General features: G+C 43.0%; 1 protein-coding gene across 2 annotated transcripts in view; it reads right to left on the reverse strand.

Annotated features, from left to right (window-relative positions):
• Positions 1-670: 670 nt before the first annotated feature.
• NUCKS1 (nuclear casein kinase and cyclin dependent kinase substrate 1) overlaps positions 671-16,942 on the reverse strand; it is a 33,967-nt gene continuing 17,695 nt past the window's right edge. The window contains exons 3-7 of one of the 2 annotated variants that reach the window (XM_062210220.1): positions 15,897-16,002; positions 11,965-12,020; positions 8,543-8,695; positions 7,644-7,790; positions 671-5,893 (exon numbers count right to left, since the gene is read on the reverse strand). In XM_062210220.1, coding sequence (XP_062066204.1) covers positions 5,694-5,893; positions 7,644-7,790; positions 8,543-8,695; positions 11,965-12,020; positions 15,897-16,002 — 662 coding nt within the window. In that variant the 3' untranslated portion in view covers positions 671-5,693. Of the gene's footprint in view, positions 5,894-7,643; positions 7,794-8,542; positions 8,696-11,964; positions 12,021-15,896; positions 16,003-16,942 lie in introns of both variants that reach the window. The other variant, XM_062210219.1, reaches the window with a different exon arrangement.

The raw sequence follows: 16,942 nt of genomic DNA on the forward strand, positions 1-16,942 counted from the left end.
ACAAAACATCTGCACATGATAAGTGGAGGGTGAATGGTCTTCCAAAGTCAACGTTGACCTGGGATGAACGAGAACAATGTAAAGCTAGCTAGTCACTGACAGACAAGGCGTGTACGAAGCATTCAGTTTCAGAGAATATGAGTTTGCACATCAGTCTTTGGCTGACAAGGCAAGAGGTCAAAAAGAAGGAAAGCCACATACACCATCAGTCCACCTCTTACGACGGAGCTGAACCATGCTCTCTGAGTAACATCTGATTCCCAACCATGACGATTCGGTGTAGTTCTCAAGGGTATTTAAGATTGAACGCAATTAACTGTTTTGTTAGTGTAAATACTGCCTTTTTGTTACAAGATCATTGAAACCCACTTTGCCCTCCAGCATTCATAACCTTGTATGGACATGAGGATGAATACTAATTGGGGTCCCCATGCACGCAGTCCTGTGCTTCCTCATTTAGCCACAAACTAGTGAATCCACTGCCTCTCGATGCCACGCTCTGGCGCCCCTCTCCAACAGGATGGCCACTGTTCAAATTTCTCAATCATTTGTTTGGGAAACAGGTCCCCCTCAAAGTCGGAGTGTACGGGGAGCTGATGGGCCGAGGTAATCAGCTGTGCAGGTCAGCGCATTTGCTTTAAAATGTTACAAGAAGTACACAGAGCACACATCTGGGTTGTAAAAGCCCTTTTATAAAGCCATTTTTAAACAAAACAAAAAAAAGTTTACAAAAGGAAAAAAGAACAGAAAGAATAACTTGCTTCAAAATGTCCCCAAGAGAGAAAAAAATAAAGGGGACAATGCCAACATGCTCAACAGTAAAGGCTTCTTTTTCTTATTTTTTAATACAAAATACAAGCAAAGGATACACATACTTAAAACAGAGCTCAGGAGCGACACGCAGTCCTGGAAACCCTTCAATAAAAGCAAAGCAGGAGTTTGTTTTTTCTTTGTCTATGCAGATACCTACAGAGACTGGGATATGTAAAAATTAAGTATCACAAAAGACCATCACACGATTCTACCAATGCATGTTGCATCTATAATTCACGAACATGGTCAACAAAATCATGTTCACTTCAATCCCATTTCATTTAAATTAAAGGAAAAGAACTTTTAAATAAAGTGGTTACATTCAAACTTCAACTTCCTTAGTACCATGCTGCAGATCTCAGCACTGTTAAGGTATTGCAAGAATGCCCAACCCTCTGGTGTCTGATCATGGATCTAGCAACACTGCAGTATGAAGAAAGGGATGCTGTGTCGGTCTCGGCCCAGGGATTCCTTAACACACTTCCGCGGGTTCCTCTTCCTCTCTTTTACCCTTCCTGCTCAGAACACGAGAGATCAAGGACGAACATCAAGGAAGACTGGGAGTTTTATAGCGGACAAAATGAAAAGTCTAAAAGATGAAGCAAGGCGAACATTACTGCGAACTTGGCTGCTGCTTAACCTGGCAAGTCTGAGTCTCCTTACATCTTACGGAACTGGGTAAGGTTTGCTGCAACACGTTCATGGTAAACAAACTAAGTAGAGCTCTTATTTACAAATCTTGTAACAAATACTTCTGGAGGAAAAAAAGGAAGGAATTCACTAATTTCCAGAAGACAAAGGTTTAACTGCCAAACGTATACAAACACACACACCCACACACACACCCACACGATACTTCAGGGGGTTTTATACATAGTATTTTAGGGCATAAACTGAGTACTGTACCCACACCCCATCAAAAAAGGAACAAAAGCATCCCAATTTTACCCTCCCCCCAGAATCTAGAAAACCCTCCCTTCACCCTGATGTACAAAGTGTATGCACCACGGTGGCATTCTACCAGCCACACGAAGCATGCTCACACAGATGTCACCAGTTCAGTCACTCCGTTGGCATGGCAACAGGCAGGTTGACGGGATTTTTCCCAATAGTGGTTATTACACAGTCAGCACCACTGTGAATTGTGAATTAGGCTGTGAAAACAAGTGTAACGTACAGATTTGGGATTAAAACAGCATCACGTTGTATCGAGTTTATCTCAGACAAAAGGAAAAGACTGAGCCTGAAACTGAGCTGTAACAGCCTGGAGTTGCAATACTCAAGGAACCCACTCTTCAAGTAGACACAGGTCCACCCACAGAGACAATTCTCTAACCTCAGGAACCAGCTTCTCTGATTTTGCCTGTCCCTTGGCAGGAAAAGCGTATTACTTGTCCTAGCATTTAAGTAGCTCAGTCTAAACACGATGACGCCCACCGCAGAGGCATCTTCGTCCCACTCTGTTCTCAGCGCAGCCTCTGGGGAAGCCAGCGACGAGCCCCGCCCTCTGCGCCAGCAGTGGTGGCCGTGATCTTTCATGAAGCTTCCCCGTTTGCTCTTGGGGCCAAATTCTACTCTTGCTTTCTACAACTCAGTTACAACCCACTCAGTACAACCCACTAGTTGCTTGAAAGTTCACGGATTTAAGAAAGAAAAATAAAGTTCTCCATTCGGCTGATCCTCAATTCTCAAGAGTGATTATAAACTTAAAATTTCACTCCTGATTTGGTTTCTGTAAGAAAATGCTATATGAACCAGTCCCAAGAATTAAGTATTGAGTTTGAGGCTGAGCTGGGGCCAATCAGTTATTGTGGAAAAAATCACTATCAAAGCTCTTTCAAGGGAACTCGACTACTACTCTTCATCTCTTCCCTAAAGGATGACAAACCCATCATTTTCCTTTATGAAATCAAGACACAGTGGATACATAAAGAGGGAACATGTCTGAGAAAGCAAGACAAATCCACCATGCCGGAAATGAAGACATATCCTTTGGGCCCACACTCCATCAGTTCTGATCTGAGGTGAGGAGAGCTAGCAGCAGCAGCAACGTGAGGACGAAGACAGAGCCGCCCACCTCCGGAGGGGTTGGGGACGTGGAAACCACAATCTACGTAGTGTCAGTCAGCACAGCTGCCGAGATCTTTGCACAGAGTCAACCTAGGGAACTCAGATAACACAAACAAGCACCTTCAAAATTAATGTCCCACTTCCTGAGCACTGCAAAATAAGACAGTGAATGCTACTGCCATTTCACCATAGGCACACTAGGAAAAACGAGGACGTTCAGTCGAGGGGGGTGCCCAAGGCCGGTCACTGCGGGCTTTCAGCTACAGCATGCTCTCATGTCACTGTCACTGTCACGCCTGACGGCCGAGCACCTGTTTCCAGTTGAGTCACAACTGCCTTCCAATTTGCATGCAAGATTTGAGGGGGAAGACAAGATGTGAGATCATCAATAAACTGTGGAGGAAACCAAAGCCTTCAGAGCCTTCTTACTTGGGGGGGAGGGGAGAACGGACACACAGAGCCTTCTGTCCAGCCTACTACAAACAGAACACATCCTTCCATCTAATGAATTAATTTGTAAAGGGGTCCTAAAAAGAAGACTAACCCAATGCATACCAGTAACCTAGAAGATCCGATTACCTCTGCATATGTACGCATACGACAACAGATGTCAGAGCAGGTTACACCTTAAAGAGGCTGTTACACAAAACAAACAAAAATTGAGGCTGAAGTTTTAAAAGAGCCCTCGCCTTTAATCTTCATACACTAGAACCTAACAAAAGCCCAAATGTTACTAGGAATGTAAGACAAAATTATCAGCCCCTAAAAAAAAGAAGCCCACGGTGGAAACATTGGTAGGCTTTTAAACTCTGTGAACACAGATCTGCTAAAAACAGAAACCCTGACAAACCCACTAGAGCAAACAGAATAATCTTCAACAACCTCATTACAAAGTCCACCACTGTAAACTGAACCATCATGAAAGGTAACAGTCCCACATCCTATGTTCACATCCTGTGTTTTTGGCCATGTGACTAAAAACTCCCTACTTATCCTTTTACACTGCCACATGGTGTTTTTTAAAAAAATCAAGAGTAAGAATGTTTCTCAAAGCATCTTAAAACCAGGGTCAAAATATTCCAGAATTAATAATCTTTTGTCCTAGGAAAACCTGCAAGAAAGCCATGTTGTCTGAGAAAAATGCACTGTCACTTAAAAGACAGAAAGAAAACCACACAAGTAGGACACTGAGGAAGCAAATCTAGATGAAAAGAGAAAGAAAAAGGCAGAAGCTAAACTTCACTAATTTTTCAACTCATTAGCATACTCGGACCCCTAAACCTTGCTTCCATCTGCTCATGGTATTAGGATGTGGAGGATTAAACCCACAGATCCCCTGACCGCTTTCATAAGGCATGTAAAGTGTGTTATCAACTGCACGTTGGCTCCTAAAACGCACGGCTTCTCTAGTCCTGGCGAGTCCCAGTCTCCTGCTTTAAGTAACATGAGCAAGTAAGCAGGGGTTGGACCAACTAGAAAGACAAGAGCAAACTGAGTAGTAAGGAAGCAGTGTTTAACACACTCCCATCGAGGAAAGGACGGGAAGCAGGTGAAGAACAGAGCCAGGAAAGCAGTGTCCTGTGCTGGAGCTGGGAGGCACTGGGGAGGCTGTGCAGGGTACTACGTAGCAGCAGGAAGCGGAGAGATGTACTTCCTATGATGTTTCTAGCTATAGAGAAATGGTAAGATCGGGGTATGAAAAGGGAAATGGTCTATTCTCCAATAAAAACAAAGCCTGGTTCTCACGGAATCTGAGTATACATTTAACAGCTTAAAATAATTTGTTGTTTTCCTAAAGGAAAAATCTCATTTGTGACTGAGTTTCACATTAACTGGAATTTTATTTGCTTAAAACCTAAACATTGTCAGTCTGAGAAGAAATCCATTGTGATGTATAGATTTATTTTCCATTTAAATTCTAGGGTGGGGTTTTCTTTTGATTCTTGGTTAAAATTTTATCCAAAAAAACAGGATACATACATACATACATATATATTTTTAAAACATGAACCATTGGAGAATGAAATATGAAATCAAGTGATTTCAGTTTTGGCGGCCCCTGATTTTTTAATTTAAGCTCCTTAAAGACTACAGCGAGATAAAAGATCACTGGCTCCGAGTCTCTCTGAGATAACTAGCGATGAAATAAAAAAGAAAACCCACACCCTTGAATAAAGTCAGGTAAGCCCACTCCCCACCCTCCCCCCAAGGTAAAAAATAGGAGTACTTTTAGAAACAATTCAGAATTCATCTCTATCTGCTACCTGCCTCATCAGGGGACATGTAAAGTCATGATTTTAAAGACAATTATACCTGTTTATATAGACATACAAATTCGAGATTAGATGACAACTGATTTTTTTAAAAGTCCATCATTTTTAACTAAAATCTTTCTACTTTTTTTTTTGGCTTACGTTCAACTTCAGATCATTTAGAAAAAAGCAGTTTCCATAGTGTTTATCTCAAATCTTATTGCTTTACAACTGTGGTAAACCTTCCTTTCAAAATAAAAAGATGAAGCAGTCAATCCAGTGATTAATTTGACATGGCTTTCATTGGGAAAGGGGGCAGGGTGGCAAAGAGAAAACCGACGGCCCAAAAGGTAACTTAAACATACAATGGTTTTCTGAGAGAGAGAGAGGGAGAGAGGGAGAGAGAGAGAGACAATGTTACTGTCAACAAATGGAGAAAAGCACTGAAAGCCCATGAGTCAAGCCATAGCCAAAACCATGTTCTATCTTAAGTAGGTTCTCTTTTTTTCCCCTCTTTTTATCTTTTTTAGTAAAATCTCTCCCACACCGTCAGCACTTTTAATCCTCCCCAGACTGGGCTTCGTCTTCCGACCCTTCGTCCCCAGACTTCTCGGGCGGGGGGCTTGCAGACGTCTTCTTCTCTGGGGGGCTTTCCGGCTCCTCATCTTCTTCTTTGGGAGAGGGAGTCTTTTCCTTTGATGCCTTGGAAGCTGTGGGGCGACCCACTTTCCCTTTGCCTTTCACTGGACTTGGTGTCACTGAAAGGAAAAAAAAGTAACCATTCGGGGAGAATCAGCTACAAACGAATCCATAAAAATCAAATATAAAGACAACAACCCCGACGGACTAAAATCCAAGGCGGCCCTGTAGCGTCCCCGCCCCTAGAGAACGCACGTCAGTGTCTAAGCTAGTCAGGCACGGACCAGCCACGGACCGCAGGCTGCTGCACGCATTTCCAGGCATGCTGCGGCAACACCGAGGTCAGGTCAGCGAATGCTCACCACGCAAAACTGCTGCTGCACCAGTCCCTGGTCTCCTCAGGGCTTGGGAACTGACAAGGTTTATGACAGAAGCTATTTCTGTTCACATTCAAAGAGCAGGTCAGTGGTGGGGCTTCAGCCTAAGTTAAGCTGCCGGATGATAGCACACATCTCACGCTGGCGTACGTGAGAAGCCGAGGACGCCTGGCTCTAGCTCTAGCTCCTGTGGCAGACAGTGGTGGTGACTCAAGTAGTTCCGTTTCTGCCACCCATTGGAAGACCTGGATTGAGTGCTTGGTTCCTGGGTTTCGCTCAGCCCAATCTTGGCCATTGTAGGCACGTAGGGAGCGATAGAAGAATTCTCTTCTCCCTGCCTATGCCTTTCTCTATCTGCCCCTCAAAGACAAAAAAACATGGGCAGGTGTTGTGGTACAGTGGCTTACGCTGCCCCTTGTGACACCTGCATCCCATATTGGAGTGCCTGGTTCAAGTCCTGCCTCTGCTTCTGATCCTGCTGCAGGGTAATGAGGACCCTGGGAGGCAGCAGGTGATGAATGAAGTACACTGGGAGAAACAGTTCCTGTTTCCTGGCTTTGACCTGGCCCAGGCCTGGTTGTTATAACCATTTGGGGAGTTGGCAAACAGACAGAAGACCCTTCTCCCTCTCTCATTCAGCAGTAGCTTAATCTGCACAACACCTGCCTCATTAGTTCTGCTACACAAAAAGCAAATCCAGAGGTATGATTTAATTAATAAGCTAGGGCTTATATAGAACATCTGGCAAAAATCATTAGGGCTCAGGAAAAAAAAAAAAATCAACGTACATCATTAAGTTTGGTTTCATTCTGCTAGCATAGAGGATGGGGCAGAGATCACAATGTCAATGTTACTGTAGCTTTGTGCATTTTCACACCTCCACGTCTTCTCCAGCTGCTGAGACTGTGACACTAATGGGGAAAGAAGGGCAGCAACAGCTAGGCTGGCACAACGAAGGGGGCATCCCAAACCTTGACTGGGGATGGCAGTGGGTGCCAAGTGGGGGAAGTTCACCAGGCTCTAAGAGGGGCTAGAGTCCTGACTAGCACGTGATGATATTTCCAGATGTAGAAGACAGGTTCCTCTCACATTTCTTGTAGTATTATTAAATATCGGGGCAATCTTGAGGAATTTCTGTAGAGGAAAGCAGTGGTTTTTGAAATTTTTTAAAATAGCAATTTACTTATTTATTTGAAAGGCAGAATAACAGTGAGAGGGATTGTCCATCTGCTGGATTATTCCCCCAAATGCCTGCCACAGCCAGGGCTGGGCCAGGCTGAAGCTGAAGCCAGCGACTCCATGTGGGTCTCCCCGATGTGGGTCATCACCCACTGCCTTCCGGGCGCACTGGCGGGAAGCTGAGTCAAGCGCGAGCAGCTAGGACTTGAACGGGCGCTCCAGTATGCAATGCAGGCACCAGGCGGAGGACTGACCTGCTGTGCCGCAACACCGCCCCACCGCAGTAACTGAATTTCATGTCTGCAAAGCTCACCTGTGGCCTTTAGTCTGGGTTTAGGCATTTTCTTTTCTTTTCTCTCAGGTTTGGACTTCTTAACCATCTTTTTGTTTTTCTTTTTTGAACTGCCGTAGTCACTGTCATCATCGTCTTCCATTAGGAAATCCTCATCGCTGCCGGAATCTTCTGAGAGGAAAGAAGAATTTCAACGTCCAACTTAATGTACATATCCTTCCAAGTGAACAAAGGGAAAGAGTGCTAAGAATGCTGGGAGATGAGATTTGAGAGTCAAACACCACTGGATTCTATCTGCAACTGAGCCAACAGTTTGGTTGGAGCCGTCCCTTGTCCCACCTGCAAACTGTTCCTAGCATGCATCTCACTTAACTCTCATGTGAGAGTTAAATCGTCAATTGGTTTGAAGAGTAGGCTGAAAACAAAAACGGATGACTTAATCTAAATAAAATCTGAACCCGTCAAATAACTTGTGGTTACACTCGTGTTCCCATGTAGTAGAATTGGTTGAGACCAGGCAAATGAACTGACCTGACCTGGATTTTTGGTCCAGCTATAAATGAATGAAACAATAAATTTGCACACAAAGCAAAAATACATAATTAATCTGAACCTAAGGAGCATCTGAATTCTGTTACCATCATTTCCTTTTGTGGGAGGCAGGTCAAAACACAAATCTCCATTACAGCACTCAGCATAACTTTAACTCTAATCATTGTTCATTTTGTGCTTGGACACAGACGTCATTCAACACAAATGGTGGACAATCATGAGACTCTCTGAACCTTCTAAAGTGCTAATGGGTATCAGCCTTGAAGGTACTAGTTGTAACATTTAGCATCCTAGAAAGTGCCAGACGAATAGAGGCACAAACGACAATCACAATCAAACAACCGAAGCACACAGGCAGCTGCACGTACTCTCCTGGAATGGCGCCTCGTCTTCCTCCTCTGGCTCTTCCTCACTGCCCACGTCTTCCATGAGCATCTCTCTCTGTTTAGAAGCTGCTTTTGATGCTGCCTGCCGCTGCTGGCGCACATTTTTGTGATCTTCTTTTTCATCTTCACTGTCCTCTACAATATCAAAGTTATTTTGATGCAATGATCAAAGCATTTTACATTTGACAGCTGACTGTAAAGCCAACCCAGTAGCAAATATAGGATATAACCTGAGGGTTTATTTCATTCTACAAGGGTAAATTCTAGCTTTAAAAATGCCCACAGCTAAAGTTCACAAAGAAGGAAGTAAGTAAGACTGTATCCATTATGCATATAAAATAACTTAGACATGTAGTTTTAAGCAAGGAGATGAATTAAAGTGTGAAGACATGCTTCCTATAACATCCTTTAAACTCAGTCATTATTTTGTCCTAAATGTTGCAATTACATTCAAAACTATTTCCACTGCTTTTAGTAGCCAAACTTGAAAAATGCTTGAAAACAGAAAGAATGGGGGCTGGTGTATTGGTGCAGCAGGTTAAGCCACTGTCTGCGATGCTGGCATTCCATATCGAGAACCAGCTACTCCACTTCCAATGCAGTTTCCTATTGTGCAGGGAAGTGGTGGAGGATGGCCCTGGCGCTTGGGCCCCTGGCACCCATGTGGGAGTTGTGGATGAAGTTTCTGGCTCCTGGCTTTTGCTTGGCCTAGCCCCAGATGTTGCAGCCATTTGGGGAGTGAACTAGTGAATGGAGACTGTTTGATTTCTCTCTCTCTGATGCTCTGATTTTTTTTTTTCCCTAAAGATTTACTTATTTATTTGAAAGTTACACACAGAGAGAGGAGAGGCAGAGAGAGAGAGAGAGAGAGAGAGAGAGGTCTTCCATCCAATGATTCACTCCCCAGATGGCCACAACGGCCAGAGTTGGGCCGATCCGAAGCCAGGAGCCAGGAGCTTCTTCCGGGTCTCCCATGTGGGTGCAGGGGCCCAAGGACTTGGGCCATCTTCCACTGCTTTCCCAGGCCATAGCAAAGAGCTGGATTGGAAGTGGAGCAGCCCAGATTGGAACCGGCGCCCATATGGGATGCCGACACTGCAGGTAGCGGCTTTACCCGCTATGGCAAAACAACAGCCCCTCTGCTTTTTAAATAAATAAATTCTAAGAAAAAACAGAATATCATCCAATGATCTTATTCAAACACATAAAACACATAAGCTCCAGAATAATGTCAAACTGCTACTCTTTACAATGAATGAGCTGTAACTGAATTTAGGAAAATCTCTAAAACACATGTTTAGATCAATTAGCTCAAGACTTTTCAGCAAGTTTACTAAGTTACGTTGGGGGCAGGTGTTGTGGCGCAGCGGGTTAAGCTGCTGCTTGAGACACCTGTATCCCATATGGGAACGCAGGTTCAAGTCCCGGCTACTCTTGGGTTTCCAGTCCAGCTTGCTGCTAATGGGCCCTCTCAAGGCAGCAGATAAAGGCCCAAGTACTTGGTTCCTAACTGGCTTTAGCCTAGCCCAGTCCTGGTTGTTGTAAGCATCTGGGGAATGAATCGGTGGATAGAATTCTTTCTTCTTTGTCTCTCCCTTTCTCTGTCACTTTGCCTTTCAAATAAATAATTAAAAAAAAGTACTTTCACATATTATAGTCTATTGATTAACGAAGCTTTCAACACACAGTTAGTTGCGTTTATGAATAAATTTGTCTAAAGGGCAGGCTGTCGGCCTGCTGCTCTAGAATAAGGTGTTATTTTTTATTAGCCTTTACCTACAGCCCTTTTCCTGGACTTTTTGGCTCCTTATTCTATATTAAGGTTTAGCTTTCACTCTTCAGAAAACGTTTCTGGCCCTGAATGTTGCCACGGTCAGTGCTCAAGTCATCACTTTCAATGCCAAAAACCTCGTCTAGAGACAAAGAATAAAGCTGACCTTGGAAGACACTACTAACCCTAAACCTACCTGGCTAGGAGCTGTGCTTAATATTAGTAGAGCCATTCACCTTGAAGTGCTCAAAAAGGGAATACATGTAAGAGATCCAAATTAGTGTTCACAAGGCAAATTAAAGTATAAATCATATCACTACAAGACCACTAGGTAGTGCAAAAGGTTACTGTACTTTGTTTCATGCAGACAGCCAGACAGCATGCTTGAACAGCAAGGACAACAAACAGCTCAGGGGACTGGAGTTAGCAGAAGCTCGTCTACCAGAGCTCCAGGAGCCTGAGCTGTGGTGCAGCAGGTTAAGCTGTGGCCTACAGCACCGGCTGTTCCACTTCCAATCTAGCTCCCTGCTAATGTGGCTGGCAAAGGCGAGGAAGATGTGGTCCTTGTACCCACATGCAAGACCTAGAAGAAGCTCCTGGCTCCTAGCTCCTGGCTCTGGCCTGGCCTAGCCCTAGCCATTGTGGCCGTTTGAACCAGCAGATGGAAGAGCTGTCTCTTCTCTCTCTGTAACTCTGCCTTTCAAGTAAGTAAATAAATCTTTTTTAAAAACAGTAAGTAGGCCGGCGCCGCGGCTCAATAGGCTAATCCTCCGCCTGCAGCACCAGCACCCCAGGTTCTAGTCCCGCTTGGGGTGCCGGATTCTGTCCTGGTTGCTCCTCTTCCAGTCCAGCTCTCTGCTGTGGCCCAGGAGTGCAGTGGAGAATGGCCCAGGTCCTTGGGCCCTGCGCCCACATGGGAGACCAGGAGGAAGCACCTGGCTCCTGGCTGTGGATCGGTGCAGCACGCTGGCAACAACAACCACTTTGGGGGTGAACCAATGGAAAAAGGAAGACTTTTCCTTCTTTCTCTCTAACTCTGCCTGTCCAAAAAAAAAAAAAAAAAAAAAAAAAAAAAAAAAAAAAAAAAACCACAACACCAAAAACCAGTAAGTAAATAAAGGAATTCCAGGAGGGTAATGGCAAGGGAAAATAGGTCAAAACTAAACTGGCTGGGAGCAATATGGAATAAAATTCTTGATTTTTAGGAGAGTTAAATTCAGTCACTCCCTCTTTTTTACACTTCATTTCCCCTAGTATTAGACTATATGGAGATAGATGTGTTATTCTATTCAGTTTGATGTCTTGTATATAGTTTTGAATTTTGACTACATACGAGATAATATATAGATACTTAAAACCAAACACAGCCGCGAAGTCCCACCTGGACTTTTTATTGAAGCAAACATCTTGGGGCAGAGCTCAAAATTAAGTGGTTTTGAAAGCTTCACAGGTGACCATAATAAGCCGTAAGACTAAGCTAATAAGAATTGCTACCGGCTCTTTGAAGACAGGCTCTCTTATCTTGGTAATGCCAGTGTTTGCAATAGTGCCTAGCATGTAAGATCACTTGCTGTGGTGTTTAAAGAACATGTGACTAGAACTATCCCCCATCCCAAGAATAACAGTTTACTACCTGCTGAATGAGAATCATCCTTCTTGGTCTTCACATCTTTTTCCTCTGAGTCCTCACTGTAAGGCAAAGGGAGAAGGTACATGCCATTTAGAAGTCTTAGATCAAAGCCTAAATGAAGACAGGCTGATATCTGACTCAAGAACACAAAAAACCAGTTCTTTTAAATATAGTATGTTCAAACAGATGCCAAATGAACTTGCTTCTAAACATCTGAAGGAAACAAAGACGGTATCTTACCACAGGCTGAAAATTTCTCACCTTGCTCACAGAATATTCAGTAAAAGTATTTAGTTAAGAAAAATGTCTTCCATACATAGAAACAGAGGATGAAAATACACACACATACAAATAAAATGTTTTAAAAGATCAAGGCATATTAATTACCTCCCAATAATTTTGGCTCCCAATATTTCTATGTATAAGTAACATCAACAAACTGATGTGTCTCACACCACGAGGAAAATAAAAGTGAGCTCGGGAATGCTATGCAAGGTTTCAAGGAGATTCAAAGTTCAAGGCAGAGTCCTGAAACAGCAGCTTTTTAACTCATAACCATACTCATGAATAAAAACTGTCTCTCCTTTCTTACACAGCAGGTCCTATAAATCACTTTTTGGTATTCTTCATAAGCTAGGACCATCAAAGGGCAAATTGCTGAACCCAAGAATCTTAAGCAAAAGGAATAACCAAACCTACTTCTTTATCAGCAATCAATTCTGAAGCCTGTGGCTTCATGCAAAATAGGCATATAATTCACAATTCTAGCACAGTGATGAGAAACTACACTATTTTCTCTAGTCTCCTACTGTATTTATAGAGACTATTAAACCTTGAACACCACTACAGGAGGGTCAAGTGAAAGCTGAACTTTTAAGTGAAACTTTACAGGAAAGCAACATAGCAATGTTCCGATAAAATACAAAAGACACTTAGTACAGACGGCAGTAACAATTGTATGCATCTCAATCATTCCTAACATTTAGGAGAGTAAAATCAATGAGATGTAATGAAGCAGCTCATTCTTAGGAGAAATATAATAAACGAACCCAGTGAAAAATACTATTAAATCAGAACAGAGGTAAACTATTAAATTCAGGAAGACTTAATTCCTAACAGTATAATTTTGTATTATTTTTCCTCAAAACAGCATTTCTTTTTTTTTCTTTTTCTTTTTTTTTTTTTTGACAGGCAGAGTGGACAGTGAGAGAGAGACAGAGAGAAAGGTCTTCCTTTTGCCGTTGGTTCACCCTCCAATGGCCGCCGCGGTAGCGTGCTGCGGCCGGCACACCGCGCTGATCAGATGGCAGGAGCCAGGTGCTTCTCCTGGTCTCCCATGGGGTGCAGGGCCCAAGGACTTGGGCCATCCTCCACTGCACTCCCTGGCCACAGCAGAGAGCTGGCCTGGAAAAGGGGCAACCGGGACAGGATCGGTGCCCCGACCGGGACTAGAACCCGGTGTGCTGGCGCCGCAAGGCGGAGGATTAGCCTAGTGAGCCACGGCGCCGGCCTCAAAACCGCATTTCTAAAATTTTCTACCAAAGAAAATATCAGAGGTTTTCAAGGTAAGCAAATGAAACATACTAGGTAAATGTACATATTTAATAGTGATTTCAATGCCCTTAGCTTCTTTTTTTCTCTTTAAAGATTTATTTTTAACCTTTATTAATATAAATTTCTAAAGTACAACTTCATCAAGATTCATTTTCAATTATCTTTATATACAGAAGATCAATTTAGTATATACTAAGTAAAGATTTCAACAGTTTGTACCCATACAGAAACACAAAGTATAAAGTACTGTTTGAATACTAGTTATACCGTTACTTCACATAGTACAACACATTAAGGACAGAGTGTCCTTAGCTTCTTAAAAGAACTAGTGAGAAATACTATTGCATTTCTTTGAACTGTTCATTTGTATCAGTATTATTTCAAAGTGGTATGGACTTTGAGGTCCAACAGACATGATTTCAAAATCTGTTTGTCCACCTGCTGGGTAATCTTGGTTAAATCACCAAACCTCTCTAAGTTAACAACACTGAACCTAACAGAGGTGCCCTGAGAATTCAGTGATAATGTATGGAAGGTGCTGGTATGTAATATCCTCAAACGGCAGTACTCATCATCTTCACCACCATCAAAGTCTTAGAAATGTGCCACACCAAGTGAAATAAATATGATTGTACACCTTCTTAAACACAGAGGTAGAAGCTAAAATATCCTGGTCATTTGAGGCAAAAGCATAGTTAAAATTACAACTCACATGAATCCATTTGTAAAACAAGGGAAAAGAAAACCACATCATGAGCTATCACCTCATCTCTGTTAGAATGCCCATCTGTTATGAAAAAAGACAAAGTAACAAATGCTGCCAAGCCTATTGGTGGAAAGGTAAATCAGTACAGCCACAAGGAAAAAAGTATAGAACCAGAAATAGAGCTGTCCTATGATCCAGCCATCCCACTACTGGGTATACCCAAAATTAAATCAAATGTGTCAAAGAGATACCTACTAGACCATGTACTTTGCAGCACTGTTCACAATAGCCAAGATCTGGAATCAACAAAAGGTGTTCACTACCAAATGAATGGATAAAGAAACCGTGGGGTGTGTGTGTGTGTGTGTGTGTAGATAGATACAGACAGATGCATATACTGGAAAATTAAAGAGGAGGGGCTAATGTTGTGGTGCAGTGTGTTGAACTGGATCCAGTGACACCAGCATTACATAAGGGCACCAGTTTTGAGTCCTGGCTGCTCCACTTTCAATCCAGCTCCTTGCCCGTGTGCCTGGGAGAGCAGTGAAGATGGCCCAAGTACTTGGGCCCCTGCACCCTTGTGGGAGATCCGGATTGGAGTTCTAGGCTCTTGGCTTCGGCTTCAATCTGCCCAGGCCATTGTGGCCATTTGGGCAAGTGAATCAGCGGATGGACGATCTCTCCCCAACTCCATGTAACTACCTTGAAGTAAATAAAAATCTTTAAAAATTAAAAAAAGTAATAAAGAGGACATCCTATCATCTGCAGCAAAATGGATGGAACTGGAGGACCCTGTGTGAAGTTTGCAGTAGGCCAGACGCACAAAGACAACACCACATGTTCTCCTGCATGATGGGGAAGGAAAAACCTGCAACCACAGAATGGAGATTACCACAGGCTGGGAGGGGATGAGGGACAACAAGGAGTTTGGGTAATGGGTACCAAAAATCAGAGTTAGAGCAAAGGAAAAATTCCTAGTGTTATACAGCACAGTGAGGAAACTATAGTTCACAATAACCTAGTATACATTATACTAACAAATAGAAGAAAGAAGCTCCAAACCTCCACTCAGAAAATAATGTTAGAGAAGGAAAAATGCAGACTGTCCTGTTTTTGATCAGCACATATTATATATATGCATTGAAATGTCACACTATAGCACATAAATGTATATACTTATAATTTTAAAAAATGGAAAGCAAGCAACAGCCAAACATGATTACATTATTAAACAAAGCAGAACTGATTATGAGACAATAAAACTCAGCAGGCTACACAACTCGAGATTCCACAAGCTTTGGTTGATTCTGTCAGTGATTTGTGATTAAACAGGACAGCTCACTTTCTTTGCTATCACTACAATGAAATTGTCAACACTAACCAGGTAACAAATGACACATTTAAATAATCTTTCCACTTACGTTCAGTGAGATAGTACAAAAGCTTTCCTAGAGATCACCTGGATTTAGAATTAAATCTAAGCAAACCTCATGCCTAGAAAGAGGCTAACCTCTAGACCAGAAGCACAGCCTAAGAGAATATGAAATATGCAAGACATTAAATGGGCAAGTACTTCCCAAATGTCTATGGGGATTCCACCAGTTTAGAGACCAGAGACTGCCCTCATTTCAGTGTAGTGACAGTGCAAACAGGAACAAAACATAATGCCTCTTACCTATCTTCCTGTGAATTCTTTCCAGATCGCCTCTTATTTTTAGCTTCTCGGGGAGATGACCGAATTTTCTTAGCAGGAGGGCCTGAATCTCTTCCATAATCTTCATCTAAATGGAGAATGTTTCAAGTTCAGTTAACTATATTTTTCCATGTTAAAATCATCACTACACTTGCTGACAATTATTTCTCATACTATTTAAGTTTTTAAGGTTATTTATTTACTTATTTGAAAGGCGGAATGAGAGAGAAAGAAAGACACCAGTGTTGTAGTGTAGCAGGTTAAGCCTCTGCCTGCAATGCCGGCATCCCATATTGGCACTGATTCGAGATCTGGCTGCTCCACTTCTGATCCAGCTCCCTGCTAATGCACCTGGGAAAGCAGTGAATACGGCCCAAGTGCTTTGGCCCCTGCACTCACATGGGAAACCCAGAAGTTCTTAGCTCCAGGCTTTGGCCTGGTACAGCCCTGGCCAATGAGGCCATTTGGGTAATGAATTAACAAAGATCTCTTTCTGTAACTCTACCTTTCAAATATAGAGAAAGAGAGATAGAGATAGAGATAGAGATAGAGATAGAGACAGAGACAGAGAGAATCTTCTATCCACTGGTTCACTCTCCAAATGCCTGCAATAGCCCAGGCCAGGCTCAAGTCAGGAACCCAGAGCTGCTTTCGGGCCTCCCATGTGGGTACAGGGGCCCAAGTACCTGGGCCATCACCTACTGCTTCTGAGGATGCACATTACCAGGAATCTAGACTGGAAGCAGAGGTGAGACTTGGCCCAGGTACTCTAATATGGCATATGGGATGTGCGTATCAGCTGCGCCACAACATTTAACCCCTTTCATGCTATTTAAGTGGTCAGAGTACAATTTAAGTCTTGGCTGCTCCACGTCTGATACAGTTTCGTGCTAATATGCACTGTGAGAGGCAGCAGACGATTGCTCAAATACTTGGATATCTGCTACCCACTTGGAGACCTAAATGGAGTTCTTGCTCCTGGCTGTTGTAGACATTTGGGACTGAACCAGCAGATGAAGATCTGTTAC

The sequence above is a fragment of the Lepus europaeus genome, chromosome 14, assembly GCF_033115175.1.
Source record: "Lepus europaeus isolate LE1 chromosome 14, mLepTim1.pri, whole genome shotgun sequence".
Taxonomy (NCBI): Eukaryota; Metazoa; Chordata; class Mammalia; order Lagomorpha; family Leporidae; genus Lepus; species Lepus europaeus.